The following is an 18,637-nucleotide window of genomic DNA, read 5'->3' on the forward strand; positions in this document are numbered from 1 at the left end:
ATGTAAAAGGTAGAATGGAGCTTCTCATCACTCGATATTATACAATGCTTGGAATTTCGGAGTTTCTTAGTTCCTCAAAAAACTCCATATTAGGTTATCAGGATTGGACCGGCCACTGAACTGATGAGGGGTTTGGCCTTAGTCGAACCAGGTGCAGCAGTTTAAATATAAAGAAAAATATACTTAATAGTGTTAAACTATATATTATTATATTAAAAAAAAAACTCTTCACTATGTTATAAAAAAGTTTCCCAATTTTGTTTGGCTGGTCTAATGGTTAAACCCGGCTGGTCAGGTCAGCCCAAAAAGGGGCAAACATTGGTTTTAACCAGTTTTAAATCAAATCAGGTTTTTACTTTGGACCAGACTCATGAAGGCATTGGTTGGCGGTCGGACCAACCAGTCCAGTCTGGTCTTGATAGCTATGTTCCACATCATGAAACTAACAAGAAATTGTGATGGGTCCTTATTTGTAGGGAAACCATCTCAATAAAAGATTCAGCATACTACTTGCAACTTTTTTCCTGGGGTTTTCTCTTTTATTTTCTTCATCAAAGATGGGAATTGAGTAGGCACTGTTTAGTTCTAAAAATGATGTACATTTTTTATGACTATGCATGTGTGACCAGTGATGATTAAACTAGTTTCAGCTTGTTGTTCTGGGAACATGTATCTAAACTTGCTATTTTTCAGTCATATTGCCAGTGAGAACGGTGGGAAGTTTTCAGAGCTTGAGAATGCACAGATGGTCAAGCTTCTTCTCCACATAATTTCGATGTCTCATGCTGAGCTCTTTCTTATATCTCGTTCAAGTAATGACTGGGGTTGTGCTAGAGATTTTGGATACAAAGTACGTCGATCTGAAACTTTATGGGATGTTCGGTCCTTGGCTTTAGTTATGATGGGAGATGCATTTTCTAGGATTGGAGCTACAATTTCAGCAGATATATGGCAATCCACATTGGAGGTATGCATATCAATTTATAGCTTGATTGAACTGAGAAAATTTGCTAACTATTTTCTGAAATAATGAAACAAACTGAGAACAGATGAGCAACTTTTACATGTTTATTTAGGTCTTGAGGAAAATTATGGATGTGCTGGCATCAAAGTCGGTGCTTGTAGTTGATAGTGTCTTGTCCAGGTAATTGTCTTCCATATCACTGGCCTACTGACCTTGAAATATTTAGAGACATTTGATGAACATGTATTTTTGGCAGGTACTATACCTCTCTTCTCCAATGCTTGCATTTGGTGCTTTCAGATTCAAGAGGTTCTTTAACAGAGCATGTAAGTCCATAACACCCTTTCGCAGATGTAGGAGTCCAACCAAACTAAAAAAGCATTCATGGTAATCTTTCAAATGTTGCTGCCCAAGCCTTATCTCTTATGGTTCTTGTTAGTCCACTGAAACAATTTCTGGATGTTTCATGCACTGTAGGTGGCTGGTTTGATGGCATCACTGAAAATGTTTTTCTTTTATGGGCTTACGGATAAATCGACATCTGACAATGCTAGTCATAAAATCAAGGATTGCATTACTGAAGGCTCAACAGCAGAATCAGAAAAGTCCCAAAGATCTACATATCGTCCTCCTCACCTCCGTAAGAGAGAGAGGTTAGGATTGCAGTCAGTATCAGAAGAGCCGCCTGGTATTGGTATGACATCATCTGAATCAGAGCATAGTGATAGTGATGGGTCACTAAAGGATGTGGACCACTTTCGGTGTTCCAAGGCTCGAGTAGCTGCTATAATATGTATACAGGTAAGTTGAGATTCAATTTGAGGCTGCACAGTGATAATTGTTGATTTCATCACTTGGTAGCCCCTGTATAATTTTTTTCATAGATGCATTCTGAAAGATTGGTCTAAAAAAAATGAGGACTTTAAGCTTTCTCTTAACCTGTCCCAAGCCCGAGTAAAGGAGATAGATTGTGTTAGGTAGGCAGCCAACGTAAAACTCTGTCACAACTTGGACATGGTTGGAAGTACTTAGTAAAAATATGGGGCTTATGGCCTAATTGAGGGTATGGCCCTTGAAAGAGCAGAATGACGGACTAGGATTCGTGTAGCCAACCCCAATTAGTTGGGAAAAAGCTCTGATGGTGATGACACACTCTGAAAGATTTATACTTCATGTGGGATAGTTATGGCTTATGCGCTTAATGGCTTAGGCCTAGCGCTCGATTGCATCTTGGCCAGCCACATAGTTGAGTGAAAAATGGTCCCAATCTCTTTTCAAATGTCATGCAACATGCCGCTTTTTAGTGTTGTTTTTCCATAATGGGAATACATCCCAAACCACACATCATTGACAGCCAAAACTATCTAATGCATTAACCCTTAGGATTTATTTTGGAAGCTTTCCCGAGCATGGGCTTTCCCGAACACGGCCTTCGGTATTAGATTCTTTTATTATTCTATGCCTGCACACGAATACTATATGTAATGACTGAGATTTTGGATTCTTTTAAATTTGCATTGCATAATTCTTCCTAAAATTATTTGGAAATTTTTGTTCTAGGATAATATTTATTGTTTCGCCTCTTATTACAGAAGATACATATTGTTCTCACACACAGAGTGGCTTCGAGCAGTGGGTCCAAGCAGAAATTTTATGCATGGCCTTTGTTGGGTAGGATGTTTTGGTATGCATGCGGCAAACATGGACGAGGGTTTTCAAAATAAAAAAACCACCAAAAATTCTAGTGGATATTCACACATATATTGTTCCAAAACTTGTGATGCAAAGTGCATGCTATAAAGTATATTGATATATCTGTACATCTTTATCATATTGAAGAGTAAAGAACCTATCTAGGAGGATTTGTTTGACCCTAAGTTCAATAGACAACCCATATCCCAGTAAACAAGCTCATGAAAAATAAATAATAAAAGCAAAAAAAAAATCCAGAAAATGGTTTTTTTAAGGGAAGAGAAAATGCAGTGAGTGACTACAGATCATCTATTTCTGGAAAGACAAAAAGTGGTTTTAGATTTAAGGTATTAAGTGGATTTATTTTACTCCAACGTTTTTTGATGTGCTGATTATCACCAGATAAACAATTTGAAAGAAAAAAAATGATTGAGATCTTAAAGGCCTTGATCTAAATTGGACACCCAATGTTCTCTGAATTTTCTCCCTTTTCTTGAGATTGTTCTCCAGGTTAAGAATGTGCAAAACATCCAGTCAAACAATTCCCCTTGGATAGTTTTTTCAAGGATTTACTGGGCTTGGGTTAATTTTATAGAAATTAGCTTATGGGAGTGAGTATTCCTTAGTATATGCATATATACTTGTTTTGTGGCATAAACTGCTTTATGCTTGAGGGGTTTGTTGGACCCCAAGTTTTGAATACAGGCATATCTCATCTAGGCAATCAAAATAAAAAAAGAACAAAAAGGGGAAAATGAGTCCATTTCGGTGATCACAGGCCATCCATTTGCTGGACAGTGGATGAAGTCCTTCAATAAAGCAGTCGGTTTTTTACTTTTTTTTTGTTTTTAAATTGTTCATCTTTCAAAAGCTGTGCAAAATTTTGTGCTCATTTTGGTTTGTGCGTAAAATTTCAGCTTAAGGGGTTTGTTTGTGCTTAATAACCCCTAGAAGTACAAAGTTTAAGATTAGATTGGGTTGTGATGGTTGGTGTATTTATTAAAACATCATTTCTTTCTGATAAAAAGTTGCTTTTCATAGGTAGCTTAATCATTAATGGTACATTTGAAAATTTCCTAAAAGTACAATGGTATTTCCCAGTGTTTCAAAAACCTGATCAGCAGGGCTAACCAGCCTTCCAGAAATCTGATATGGATCTATGAATTAGCAATTTAGATTGGTGAACTATGGTGAACTAGATCGATTCTCTGGTGTGAGAATCAGCCACCAGAGAATCAGTAAAAAAAAAAATGGTGAGAACAGGGCAAATTCTGGCGATTTGGATTGCCGGTGCCTTGACAGACTCGCCTGGTTATTTGACGGTATTGGGCGAGTCTATGTGAATTGGATTGACTGCGGGTACCGACTAGGGTCTAGGTTGGTGTCGGTGTCGCAATTGATTCTTGATCTGGATTTTTACGATTCATGATTCAAATCGACGGATTTTGAAATATTGTTACTTCCAAATTAAGTGCCTTGGAACATTATTAATATAAATATTATTGTTCTTTAGCTGGAATTTTAATTAAGTCCTATAAAAGGTACCTCATTGTTTTAGTAATAATTTCACATATGCCTTTACTTAATGGCGAAACTACTAATAAAAAGCAACTTTTAGAGAAATATTGAGTATTTGGTAATCTCACCCTTTTCAACCCATTCTAGGCCCAACCTTTGTATTTTGAAGGATTGTTAATGGGTCCCATGTGTGTTTGTGTGTGTGCGAGTGCAATGTATGTGTATATGTATGTGCATGTGCACGTGCTCTTGCATGTGTATCAGAAAATGATTTTGTAAGCCTATGAGCCTATCAAATAGTATAAGCCCAATAACCTAGATTGAAGGATCTAGAAAAGAATGGCCAACATTGTGTGTCCAAAATTTTTTGAAAATTGTAGTTGTCCTATTGCCAAATTTTGTTCACTTGTGCACACCTCATCTAGGCAGTTCAATTAAAAATATAAGAATGGTTATGGTCGAAAAATGTTTGGCAAAATGTTTTCGTCATTCTGGGCCAGCCAAATTGCCTCTTCTCTTTCAAATTGGGTTGTTGGGCTTATGCTAACTCTTTGGCTAACAAAATCTAAGCCCTGTAGCATGCACCTGCAGGAGCATACCGTACTACAACTCCCTTAGGCAAAATAGATACCTTGGAGGATTTTTTTTATCCAAATTTTTGGGATCTAAGTATCACTAGATTATTACTGTAAAGAGAAAAAAATGGATTTTACGTCATTGAACTACTTCTTTCCCTCCAAAAATGGATGGTTCTTCTTGTGCTGGTTATGGCGGACACATAAGCAGTTCTTTGTTCGGATTCTTCTGGATGTAAACTGGCAGGAAGGTTTGTGTCTGCTGTTAACTAGCTTTTTCCTTTCAGTTTGTTCAGGATGTAGGTTGGGTTTTTCTGCTCTTGTTTGTCCTCAAGCTTACATTTGACTGGACCACAAATGAGATTTTGAATCTGGAGGCTTTACTTTTTCTTCATGCAGCCAACAGCAGGATACGTCTTGTCACATGTGTTTCTTGTAGGCAGAAGCTAGATTTTCCTTGACATTATCCATGCACCACTTGTCTTCTCATAGCCAAGTAATTGTTACACCCAAAAGTTGAGCAACAGATTATGCTTTCTGCAATGGGTTGTGTTAAGAGTGTCTCTTGCTTGATTTGGTGCTTGTATGCAAAGTTTGTTGGATGGAGTGTAACAGGTTGTATGATATTTGGACCCTGGGTCTGTTTTTAGAGATCAGCATCAGGCAAGATAGAGGCTTGTTATTTCTATGTGACTTGGAAAAGCTCTTTTGTCCTATTGATAGTCTATTATGAAGTATGAACTAAAAGGAATACCTTGTTTAAACATATTTCCAGTTTACAGGTTTGCATTGACAAGATTTCTCCTGCATAGTTAAAGTATCTAATAGGAATTTTGCTCTTGTTCTCTTGCATTTTCATGGTATATGTTTCTTTTTCCCTTTCCAACTAACAATATCTTTATGTAATGAAATGATGTTGTTCATTGGTAGATTAGTTTCCATTTTAATTGCCCTTGATTTTGTGTATGATACATGCGGGATTAGATTTTGGAAAGGTTGGTGAGTTAATTTGCCAATTGTAGTTTGTTATGGTGTTTTACGCAATGTGAACAAGAGATCTTTGCATAATGCGTTATTTTGGTTTTGACTTTTTTATTGCTTCCATTTTAAGGATCTCTATCTGGTGGATCCTAAAACATTTCATTCGCAGTTGACATTGATTTTGCCCACCACTGATGTCCTTCAACCTCGGTATACCAGCAGTTTTTTATTTTTTACTTTTTATTTTGTTTTGGATAGATTTGTAGAAACTTTTTTTATTAGCTGTTCCATCATCCCTTTGTATTGTCCACTTTTACAGGAATTATCAGGGAAATTTAATGACTTGCTTGCTATATGATCCTGTGTTGAAGGTATGATGTCCTTTTGTTCAATTGAAATTGACTTCTCTCGCATGGCTCTAGATACCTTATTGGTTTCAGTTTGTTTTTTGTTTGTCTCCTTAAGAATCTTACCTTTTCTGTCTATGACAATGGGATCCTTTTTTTGTGCCCCTCACCATCTTTTTCGTTTTTCTGTTTGTTTGTTATATCGCGAGCACTAGAAATTGAATCATTAATATAGCCATAACATAGACAATGATTCATTTGAGTGGTCACTCCTAAAGCATGTCCACTGATGGAGGGCCCTGCAGGTTCCAGGTAATTCTGGCATGCCTGCACTAGCAATTGGCCTGGGTGCTTTTGAGATCTCCCACTACCCTACAAACTAGGTATAACACTGGATTGAGTTTGTCATATCCATCTGTGATTCATTCCCAGTAGCGACTTCCAAACCGCTCTGGCTGCCTTTTCATAGGTATGATTTTGCATGAGAACCTCTGGGATCCCCAGTAGAGACACCCATACTGCTCTGGCAGCCTTTTTGTGGATGAGATCTTGCATGAGCACCTCTTGTTTAAGAGAGATTCAAAAAAAGCCTACGGAAAGGATCTTAAAAAAAGCCTACAGAAAGGATCTTACTACCCTCTGATCGCTGCATTATACCAGCCACAATTTGCTGAGTCACTCATTGTCCATGCCACACACTGTTGTTGTATACCTGAATAGAATATTCTCTCCATGCTTCCTCCTGTTCTTCTGCCCTCCGTAACCATAAGTTTGTAGGTAGAATGGGGTTACTAATTTGGGAATGCCTCTAAGGATCACAAGGTGGACTTTGCAGCTGTGCATGCATCGGACTTGAGCGATGCATTCGCCTGCATGCATACACAGTGACACATGTACCTTGGTTAATAAACAATCCCATTGTGCTCTTTTTTACTCCAAAAAATGTTGTTACGAACCACGGAATTAAAAATTTTTCCTTTTTTTGCTTCCTGCTTTTACTTGTTAAAAAACAGTATTTTCATGGGTATGTTTAATAGCATTAATTCGAAGCATCAAAATTTTGGTATGATTCATTTGTCAAAAAAAAAAATATATTTTGATATAATTGACTCTAGCATACGCTGTTTACAGACAAGGTTGGCAGCAGCTGCCACATTGGCTGCAATATTGGGTGGGCCTTCTCCTGTCTACCTGCAAGTAGCTGAATACAAGGAGTCCACTAAATGTGGTTCATTTACCTCACTTTCCAGCGCTCTTGGTCAAACACTGATGCAACTTCATTCAGGTATTTAGTGGAGTTGATGGGGGATATTGTCTTTTCTCTAAAACCGAAGGCATCAAATATTGTCAGTGCTAAATATATGAGGACTTCCATCCCTTCTATTAATTCATGCTTGCCTTCATTGGTTTTGTATTATATGATTGTGTATGTTATTCTTCGTGTGTCTCAATTTCTTTACCTGACTGATGCAGGTCTTCTATACTTAATTCAACGTGAAAGTCATAGCGGGTTGCTGACATCCTTGTTTAAAGCTCTCACTCTTTTGATTTCTGCTACTCCGTATGTAAATTTTATCTTGCAAGATATTCTTCTGTATTTTCTCTATCTACCACTGTAGACAATCTCGTACATGTTGTGCTTTGCCCTGCTTTTTCTGTGACTGGAAAGTATCTATTTTCCTGAAGTCTTATGCACGAATTTGAGTAACATATTCTATATTCTTCATTTTCTGTATACTGCCATCAGATATTCTCGCATGCCTGAAAAGCTACTTCCTGCTGTTATTTTGTCCTTGCAAACAAGATCAACGGAGTTCTTTGATGCTGTAACTGATCAGAGTTGTTTGGCGGTTAGTTCTGTTCAACTTTGATGATAGAAAAATATTTTCAGGCGGTTATAAAGCCTAAAAATTATTGGCAGGCCTCCGCTGTCAGTTGCTTGGGGGCAGCTCTTTCTAGCTCTCCTCCATCCTCACAAGTTGCAGAAATGCTCAAAGAAGAGATATCAACAGGTCTTCATTTCTTTCTAGTCATATACACTATTCTTTTACAATAATTTCTTATTGCCAGTTTTGCTGAGGCATTTATTGTTATCGTAATTATCGTAATTTGTTAGCTATTTTAGCATTTTCTAATTTCATATTCTTTCGTTTTATTTATTGATAAGAACATACCCTGTTATGTCTTTAGACTTTAGTTCAAAGCCTGTTAGAAAAATACAAATATTCTTGGACTTGTCTGGTGCATTAGATGTGCTGCCTCGTCCGTAGATTTAATGATGTCCAGAGAAATATTATTTCCCTTCTTTTTCCTTCTGCAACTGTGTAGCTAATGTGAGTCATTTTAAAGTTGAATTTGCAAATTATTTTTGTGGAAAACGATTCTTGAATCAGTAGTCGCATTTGAATTGGGTTCTCTTATCTATAGTTCATTTTTATATATTTGTATCTGTTTCTCAAACCAGAAAATTACAACATTATCTAGAGTTCATTTTTATAAATGTGTATCTGTTTCTCAAACCAGAAAATTACAACCAGCAAATTTATCGAAAAAATTTACAACAACAATCCTGTAAAAATAGTCTATATGTTTTTGAGAAGAAAAAAATAGTCTATATGTTAAACCCTACATTGTGCTTCAGGGTAAAGGTTTTGTGCAAAGTAGCAGAAAGTTGCTAGCTTTTATTACGTTCCTTTAGATGTTGTAACATCTAGAAAGTTATTGATGAAAAGCAGCCATTTGCTTTGGACCCCTTCTGCTGTTCAGTGCTGTAGGTGTTGGGCTTTGTGGCCTTTAAAGCTTGTGAGAGAATGTAAATAAGAATTATAGTTGACTATGCATTCTAGTGGGAGAGTGTGTCTTGGTTGACTAACCTAATGTTAGGTGGTCTATGGTCCTGGTTATGTACAAAACCCTTTCTCCCGAGCATATGACACTATCCTAGAGGGTTTTCAAATGATCATCCCTTGTTGAAGTCAGAGAGACGTCCAAGATGATTTGTAGGTTAGGATAGCTTCATGGTCTCCTTTGTGTGTGTAGGCCTGTGAGAGCAAGGACTAAATCCTTAACAAATTTCTGTGTGGCTGGTTCACATGACAAGCCCATTACCGGGAAGCAATGTTCAAAAAGTTGGCTGCCCGACTGCCTAGGCTTTGTAGAAAAAACGCCTAGGCATTCTTAAGGCGATTACTGTAAGGTGCCAGAACAGGGCGCTCGCCTAAGCGGCCTGCAGGGGTTTGGCGGAAAAAAATTACGGGTGGGGGCAAAAAAAGTCATTTCACCCTCTCAAAAAATAATATTAATTTGTATTTACTAATTTCTCGAATTGCCTTTTGCATGTGATTGTAATTAATTTTTTGGGAACACAAAAATAATAATTACGAATATGCTTTTTGCATGTAACATTAAGTATTAATTTATAGGAAACAAAAAAATTGTATTAGTTTCTAATTTATCGAAAATTCCTTTTGTATGTGATAGTAATTAATTTATTGTGAATCCAAAAATAATAGCTACGAAAATGCTTTTTGAATGTAATATTAATTATTAATTTATTGAGAAATAAAAAAAATACTATTAATTCGTAATTTCTTGAAAATGCCTTTTGCATGTGATAGTAGTTAATTTATTGGGAACCCAAAAATAATAATTACGAATATGCTTTTTGCATGTATCATTAATTATTAATTTATTGAAAAACTAAAAAAATAGTATTAATTTCTAATTACTAATTCTTGAAAATTCCTTTTGCATGTGATAGTAAGTAATTTATTGGGAACCCAAATATAATAACTACGAAAATACTTTTTGCATGTAACATTAACTATTAAGTTATAGGAAGCAAAATTTTTTTTATAAGTTTTGAATTACTAATTTATCGAAAATTATTTTGCATGCGATAATAATTAATTTATTGTGAACTAAAAAAGAATAGCTATGAAAATGTTTTTTGTATGTAATATTAATTATTAATTTATTGGGAAATCAAAAAAATAGTATTAATTCGTAATTTTTGGAAACTGCCTTTTGCATGGGATAGTAATTAGTTTATTGGGAACCCAAACTTAATAATTACGAATATGCTTTTTGCATGTATTATTAATTATTAATTTATTGAAAAACCAAAAAAATAATATTAATTTATAATTACTAATTTATCGAAAACTCCTTTTGCATCTGATATTAATTAATTTATTGGGAACCCAAAAATAATAACTACAAAAATGCTTTTTGCATGTAATATTAATCATTAATGTATTGGGAAATAAAAAAATTGTTTTAATTCGTAATTACTAATTTATGGAAAATACTTTTTCATATGATTGTAATTAATTTATTGGGAACCTAAAAATAATAGCTACCAAAATGCTTTTGCATGTAATATTAATTATTAATTTATTGAAAAATCCAAAAAATAGTATTAATACGTAATTACTAATTTATCCAAAATGCCTTTTGCATGTGATAGTAATTAATTTATTGGGAAAAAATGCTTTTTACATGTAACATTAATTATTAATTTATTAGGAAACCAAAAGAATAGTAATAAGTTGTAATTACTATGTTATCGAAAATGCCTTTTGCATGTAATAGTCATTAATTTATTGGGAAAACAAAAATAGTTATTGCAAAAATGCTTTTTGTATGCAGCATTAATTATTAATTTATTGTGAAACCAAAAAAACAATATTAATTCGTAATTTCTAATTTTTCAAAAATGCCTTTGGCATGTGATAGTAATTTATTTTTTGGGAACTCTAAAATAATAACCACGAAAATGCTTTTTACATGTAAGATTAATTATTAATTTATTGAGAAACCAAAAAAATAACATTAATTCGTAATTACTAATTTATTGAAAATGCCTTTCATGTGATAGTAATTTATTTTTTGGGAACTGAAAAATAATAACTATGAAAATGCTTTTTGCATGTAACATTAATTATTAATTTATTGGTAAACCAAATAAATAATATTAATACGTAATTGTTATTATATAGCATATACAATAAATGGAGGGAGGTGTGGGGGATCCAACTATAAGAAGAAAACATCACTGGTTGTTTTTTGCGTATGGGCGCCTGCCTCGGCGGCTGCCTCCGACTTATTGAATATTGCCGGGAAGCAACTTTGAAAAGAGGTATGTGTACATGTGCATATAGAGAGCCCCCTTGCACTCTAGATATGTACATGTGACTTGCTCTTGGGGGGCAGGGGTATGTAATTTACATTGCAGGACCTTGGTTTCGCTATTTATTGGCTAATTGACTAGCCTCATGAGCCTGTGCATGAGAGTATAGGTCATGGATCTCGTTGGGTCGGTTTGACAAGATAGATGATAATCAGGGTTACTGGGTCGAGTGGAGTGCCCTGACAGTCACTTTTCTTGACCCATTGATACCAAAGTTTTTGTAGTTTTTTTTTAAATTATTTTCAACAGTAAACCCTCTTGAAGGGAATTTTAGATAATTCCTTGGATTGTGGAAGGTTGGTAGGACCACATGTGGGGCACTTGGATCCATCTCCACATGTGCATCACACCCACATGTGTGGCACGTGGAGGCTAAAGGGGGACATGCCCCTCCTCCCTCTCCTTGAAATTATTTTAAAATAAAAACCGAAAGAGTTTGGTTTTAGTTGGAAAGCTTAAGGAAATATTTGAAAAATATTGTGATTGTGTTGTTATATTGTGCAAGCAAAAAAATATTTTGTTTTTTTTAAATATTCTCGAAATCTTTGACCAGCTTCTAACTTTGAATTACTATAATCTTGTGAGAGATAAGGGTGTTCTAGAAGATTTGATTTTGATTGGCCTTATCCTAGGTTGAATCATCATCATCGAAGCCCTTTCCCAACTAATTGGAGTCGGCTACACTAATCATGGTCTGCCATTCTGCTCTATCAAGGGCCGTGCGTTCAGTGAGGCCATAAGTCCCCATATTTTTTGTCACTACTCCCAACCGTGCCCTTTTGGGCCTACCCCTTACCCTTTGTGAGCCTTCCACTTGAACCAATTCGTACTTCCTAACAGGTGCTGTATTGGGCCTACGCAACACTTAGCCTACCTAAGTCTGCTTTATCTCATCTTATTTTCAATTAGTGCCACACCTAAATTTTCCTGAATGTTTTCATTTCGAATTCTATCCCTTCTTGTCTTGCCACTCATCCATCTCAATTTCTTCATCTCAGCTACACTCATTGTATGGGTACGTTGTTTCTTGCAAGCCCAACATTCTGCCATATAAGGCAAAGCTAGCCTCACAGCTGTCCAATTGAACTTGCCTTATGCTTCATTAGTATGCGGCGATCACATAAACCTCTGGTTACAGATCTCCACTTCGGCTACTCAACTCTATTTTTATGTGCGATATTTTACTCAATCTCTCCTTTTTTTTGGATTATCGACCCAAGATATTGAAAGTGCACTCTTTTTTGTACTTTTTGGCCGTCAATCTTAACTACTTCCTTGTCTCTACTCCTTTTATTAATAAACTTAAATTCTATAAACTTTGTCTTAGTCCAGCTAATTTTAAAACTTTTAGATCTAGAGCATCCCTCTAAAGTTTTAATTTTATGTTGATGTCATTTTGTGTCTCATCGATCAAAACTGTCATCCGCTTAAAATATGCACCACGGTACCTCATCTTGTAAGTGCTTAGTTATATTGTCCATAACTAAGATACAGAGGTATGGGCATAATGTTGACCCTGATGTAGACCTCTTGTCACTAAAAACTCAATCGTCTCTTCACTAGTTGTTCGCAGTTTGTGCTCCCTTGTACATATCTCTCACCAAGTCGATGTAGTGTCTAGAGATTCCTTTATTTTCCAGCACACAACAAATCAAATATCTAGGTACTCTATCATAAGATTTTTTTAGATTAATAAAGACCATGTAGAGGCCTTTTCCCTTCACCCTAAATTTGTCAATCAATTGCTTAAGTAGGAAAATAGCATCGGTTGTTGACCTCTTTGGCATAAAATTGAATTGGTTTTCTAATACACTCGTTTCATGCCATTAGTCGTTGCTCAATCACTCTCCTATAGCTTCATAGGGTGGTTTATAAGGTTGATCTTTCGATAGTTCGCACAATTCTATGGCTCCTTTATTTTTGTAAATAGGTACCACAATTATTTTCCTCCATTCATCTAGCATTTTCTTTGTTCTCAAGACCTTGTCGAACAACTTGGTCAGCCAGTCAATGCCAATATCCCCCATGCACTTCCAAACCTCTATTGGAATACCATTTGGTCCTAATTTCTTTTCTATCTTCATCTTCTTCAAAGGTTCTTTCACTTTCGATATACTAATCCTATGAATGTATCTATGACCTCTGCCCCCATTTATGCCAACGGTTCCTTCTATTGCTATGTTCTTATTGTGTTCATCATTCAATAATTTTTTAAAATAAATAGTCCACTTTTTGTTGACCTCTTCATCTTTCACCAAGACTCTTTGATCCTCACTCTTAAAGCATTTAATATGGTTTAAATCTCTGCACTTTTCCTCTTTCATTTTTGCTAATTGAAAGACATGTTTTACACCTTTTTTTGTTCTCAGTTTACTGTATATTGATTATCGAATGCCTTAAGTTTAGCTTTACTTACTAATGATTTAGTGTTTTTCTTAGACTTTTTATATTCTTCCAAATTTTGATTATTTTTATTACATTGCCAAGTTTTATAACATGATCATTTCTCGCTAATGGCATTTTGAACCTCATCACTCCACCACCAAGTTTCCTTATTGAAATTTCTTTTCCGTCTAGATTCTCTTAAAACTTCTTCTGCCATCCATCTCATTCCACCTAACATCGACCTCATGTTTAGAGTTCTATTTTCCTTCTTTAAATAATTTATCCCCAAATAAGTCTATTTTCTCATTTTTTAAATTCCACCTCCTAGTTCTTGGACACCTATTAATTTCACCCCTTCTTTTCATGTCTTTATGCAGACGTCCATAAGCACGAGTCAATGCATCAAGGGATATGGTTTCTATATTCCTCTCTAAATCTTTATGGCTCAGATTTTTTTCTCTCTCACGTCATAGGTTTCGTAATATCCTATTCGTTATGATGATTCATAATTAGAGTGGGTGGAGGGCTTTCTCAATCTCTACACAAGTTTCTAGCCTGTCTCTCTCTCTTTCTCTGTCTCTCTCTCTAAACCCTAAGGGGTGACATGTACACCCTAGGAAGCTAGGGGTGGCACTTCACCCATAGGTTAGTAAGAGGGGCAAACCCAGCCCTTTGATGACCAAGGGAGGTGCTACTTGTGGTATGCCCTAAACAGGTCCAAAAAGGGTCTAAAGAAACCCAAGTTCTTGTATATGCTCTGAAACCCTAGTTTTGAAGGGTATTGCCTAAGAAAACTTCCTAACTCAGAAAATTCAGCTGGCCAATAGGATTAAAGTGCGCCATTGGTCAGGTGATAGGGTGTGGAGTTTACCAACACTTAATGGGGTGACCTTGAGCAAAGTCGAGTGTTCCAGCTCACCAAGTTTTTTTTCAGTCATTATTCTTCAATTTTATTGCAATTTTCAGGAACATTATTTATATTAGAATTCTTCGTTTAAACTTGTATTCAGTCCCTAGATTTTGTCGATTTTATTTGGTAGTAAAAGAAAAAAATCCAAGGTTGTATTATGGGTTTTTATTTTTCTTTCTTACAACAGTATTTTGTGGCACTTGTAAGTCGAATTCAAATGCGTTAATAAAAATAAAAGAAAAAAATTTATTTTTCTTCTTGGAATTCCACAACGCCACTTATTTCATTGGTATTAGAGCCATAGTCTAGGAATTCTCTTTTATTCTTGAAAAATTGGATGGGATGAATTATGCAAGCTGGAAAAGAACCGTTGGTTGTCCTCTTTGAAGGACTCAGTCAGATGCTTACTGAGAACCCCCCATCTGCGTCGAGAGGGAATGTTTATGAAAGACAGCCTTTAAGGGAAGCTTATGCTTAGTGGTAGCGCAGAAATATCCTAGCTAACCATCTCCACCTTATGGCCATGGATGGTACTCACGCCCTTGAGTATGAGCCCCTAAATAGTGCATAAGAAATTCATAAGAAGCTCCAAGCTGATTATGCCACCCCTTACCTCACAAGAAGAGCTGTGACAATGAAACAATACTCAGACCTAAAGATGAAAGGAGGCAGAAAATTGACCGAACACATTCAAACTTTTAGAGCACTTTGAGGCTGCCTAAATAAAGCCATATGGAAACATGCATGTCTGCCATGTGCTGAATACCTTGCCAAGCTCCTGGGAAGCCTTCGACTCAGCCTTCACTGCGCAAGAGAGCATGCCAAAGCTGGACAAGATCATCACCGAGCTTAAGGCAAAAGAAGAAAGAAGGACGACTCGTGATACTCTAGCCTCAACTAACTCTGTGAACCTGGTAAACCTCAAACCCAACCCATGGTATTTTGACTCAGGGTCCACTGCCCATGTATCTAACACCAAGAATGGCTTTAGAAATTTAAAGCCTGTTGCCCCAGATAACTATAACATATTTACATGGGTGGAAATCATAAAACAGAGATTTTGGGTATTAGAGATTGTGTTCTTTATCTCGAGAATGGAAAGAGCATGGTCCTAAAGTAAACTCTTTATGCTTCAGACATGAGAAAGAGTGTGGTTTTGTTTTGTAGATTGGCTAAGGCAAGATACTCCACCGTTTTATTGGTAATAAGGTAAAAGTGAAATTAGGGAAAGAATTAGTCATGAATGGTCTTCTTGTAGATGATTTCTTTTCGGTAGCAATAAAGAACTCTATTTCTATATCTCGTGTTATAACGATGATGATGATGATGCATTCTTGGCATATGAGATTGGGGCTCATAAATTATAAGAGAAAGGATAGATTAAATAGAGATGGACTGTGGAAAAAACTGAATGGAGACTTAATCAGAGCTTGTGAATCATGTGTTTAGGGAAAGCTAATGAAGAAATCCCTTACAAAAGCTCAGTGAGCTACTGACATTTTGGAACTTCTCCATAGTGATATTTGTGGACCTACAAGGCCACTAAGGGCTGCAAGATGTACTTTATCAATTTTATTAATGATCACCCCCATTTCGGCCTTGTATACCGGTTATGGGACGATCAAAAGCCCCTAACCATTTCAAAGAATACAAAGCTAAGGTAGAGACCCTAACCAACCTGAAAATTAAAGTGCTTAAAACCGATAGGGGTAGAGAGTATTCTTCAGAATTGTTTACAAAGGTTTGTATTGTGCATGGTATTATCCACCACTATACTATGTCATACATTCCTCAACAAAATAGGGTAGTCGAGAGAGGGAATAGGACCTTGGTGGAAATGCTGAGAAGCATGATAGAACATGCTCGCCCTAGATTTCTGGGGGGGGATTGCCACAAAGGCTGTCCCACTAGTTCATGAGATTTTCACAAGTTGTACTTCGTCCTTTGACCACCTTAGAGTGTGGGAATACTCTACCCATCTCCTAATACTTCATCAAACAAAAACAAAATTACAACCTAATACTGTTAATTGGATATTCATAGGATACCCACCACACGGGATATTGGTTCTAAAACCCTGTCATAGGGGCTGTCCAAGAAAAGTAAGGATGCCCATTTCCTTGAGGATGAGTTCCTTGAGGGCAGTATTTTAAAAAGCAAACCTCCCAACGCCTAGGCAGTCCAAAAGGCCTGGGTGCCTCGCTCAGGTGGCCAAATTAAGCAGGCTGTCCATAGGTGCTCGCCGAGGTACCAAAGAACCCGCTTAGGCGGGTGCCCAGCGACCAGGGGCGGAATTGCCCCTCGTTGAGGGCATTTTTTGGTCTCTTTTTTAATACTAAAGGGGCAAAATCGTGGGTTTTAAGTTTATTTGAAACCTAAATACATGGGGCTTTTGCGGTAGTATTGCTGAGCCCAATGATGAGGTCTTTGACTCCATTCTCACCAAAGGGTAGGGGCCCAAATTCCCACTGACTTACCACTTCGTTTTTTTTGGGAATGGGGTTGAGGTCGTGGTAGTAGTACCACTTGAGCCTTTGTTATCGGTCTAGGTTTCCATTCCCACTGACGCATTAAAAAACTGCTAATTATTTCTAAAAATGGGGGCTTGTATTCCCCACTAATCTACCCAAAAAAAAAAGCTCCATTAGAGCCTATTTTAGAGAGAGAGAAAAACCCCAAAAAACTAGTTTTTGGTGATTTCTATAGAATCAAAGGGTTTCTCAAAGTTATGAGAAATTGATCTAAGCATCACCCATTGATATTAGATTTAGTGGACTATCAGGCTATGGATTTATGGAGTATGGAGGAGCGTGTCTTATGTAGACTTGTGTACTATGCATTTGATGTTCCCCAAATCCCCAAGTTTTATGTGTTATACAGTTATACTTATACTGTTAGACTATAGAGACATTTTTCTTTCTACTGGGCCGTCCAGGTTTTGGGCGCCCGCCTAAGCGTTGGGCAGCCTGGACCCCCCCGGCCGCCTAGCGTTTTTTCAAACACTGCTTGAGGGATATGCCACTCATAAGCAAGCTGATTTCTACGAGATAATAGTGACATGAGTCAAGCCAAGGATCCCAAACCACCTTGTTCAAGGACGTAACCAAATTCAGGGTAGACCTAATTTCTTCACCTTCTTAAGAGAATATTATAAGAGAATTGAAGAAGAATCCTTGTATGAACCTTGTTCCTACCAAGAAGCTATTACCTGTCCAGAAAAGGCACAAAGGAGAGACGTCATGATTTATAAACTTAACTCAATGGAACATAATCAAGTTTGGGACCTAGTAAACATACCTCCCGATAAAAAACTCTTAGGCTGGAAGTGAATCTTTAAGAAGAAATTGAACGCAAAAGAGGGAAACTAGAAAAGTACGAAGCTATATTAGTAGCTACAGGTTTTACCCGAAAAGAAGGAATAGATTATAACGAGACCTTCTCCCTTGTAGCTAAGTTCCAATCAATCTGGATCTTTATAGCTATATCTGCCCATTTCGACTTTGAACTCTATCAAATGAATGTTAAAGCTGAGTTTTTAAATAGAGAGTTAGAAGAAGAAATTTACATGTAACAACCAGAGGGCTTCACAGAGAAGGGAAAGGAAAACCTAATGTGTAAACTTAAGAAATCCCTTTATGGTCTTAAGCAAGCATCAAAGTAATTCTACATTAACTTTCAAGAGACCTTGTCAAAAGCTATTTTTGTGCTTAACCAAGAGGACTATTGTATATATATCAAAGTTGGTTGGAGTGATGCTGTGTTCATCTCCCTATACATGGATGACATGTTGATTGCCAGTAGTACAATGACTCTTGTATTGGAAACAAAAGCTTACTTGTCACGTCACTTCGATATGAAAGACATTGGAGAGGCTTCATATGTTTTGGGAATCAAGATCATGAGAAGTAGAAGAGAAGCAACCATTCAGTTATCCCAAGTGATATATTGCAAGAAAATACTGAAAAGATTGAAATGGAAAATTGTCGGCCCATATTAGCCCCTATTGATAAGAAGACCTAGTTAATTGGTCCCACAAGTTGGGCTAGCGGCTCAACCCCTCCACCTTGGCACGTT

At 36.7% G+C, this 18,637-nt stretch overlaps 1 protein-coding gene across 8 annotated transcripts in view; it reads left to right on the plus strand.

Moving 5' to 3' along the window:
* Nucleotides 1-18,637, plus strand: part of LOC18436451 (ARM repeat superfamily protein) — a 69,799-nt gene that overhangs the window by 13,385 nt on the left and 37,777 nt on the right. For 6 of the 8 annotated variants that reach the window (XR_016040035.1, XR_016040033.1, XM_088845806.1 and 3 more), the window contains exons 4-13: nt 694-967; nt 1,077-1,144; nt 1,221-1,290; nt 1,442-1,765; nt 5,861-5,940; nt 6,050-6,101; nt 7,209-7,362; nt 7,551-7,638; nt 7,825-7,927; nt 7,999-8,089. Coding sequence is in view for 5 of the 8 variants with exons in the window: in XM_088845806.1 (XP_088701932.1) it covers nt 694-967; nt 1,077-1,144; nt 1,221-1,290; nt 1,442-1,765; nt 5,861-5,940; nt 6,050-6,101; nt 7,209-7,362; nt 7,551-7,638; nt 7,825-7,927; nt 7,999-8,089 (1,304 nt within the window). In the remaining 3 variants the exon portion in view is untranslated. Of the gene's footprint in view, nt 1-693; nt 968-1,076; nt 1,145-1,220; nt 1,352-1,441; nt 1,766-5,860; nt 5,941-6,049; nt 6,102-7,208; nt 7,363-7,550; nt 7,639-7,824; nt 7,928-7,998; nt 8,090-18,637 lie in introns of those variants that run through there. The other 2 variants (XR_016040036.1, XM_088845808.1) reach the window with 1 other exon arrangement.

Source organism: Amborella trichopoda, chromosome 9 (genome assembly GCF_054954075.1).
Source record: "Amborella trichopoda isolate Santa Cruz 75 chromosome 9, AtrichopodaSantaCruz75HAP2 v2.0, whole genome shotgun sequence".
Lineage (NCBI taxonomy): Eukaryota > Viridiplantae > Streptophyta > Magnoliopsida > Amborellales > Amborellaceae > Amborella > Amborella trichopoda.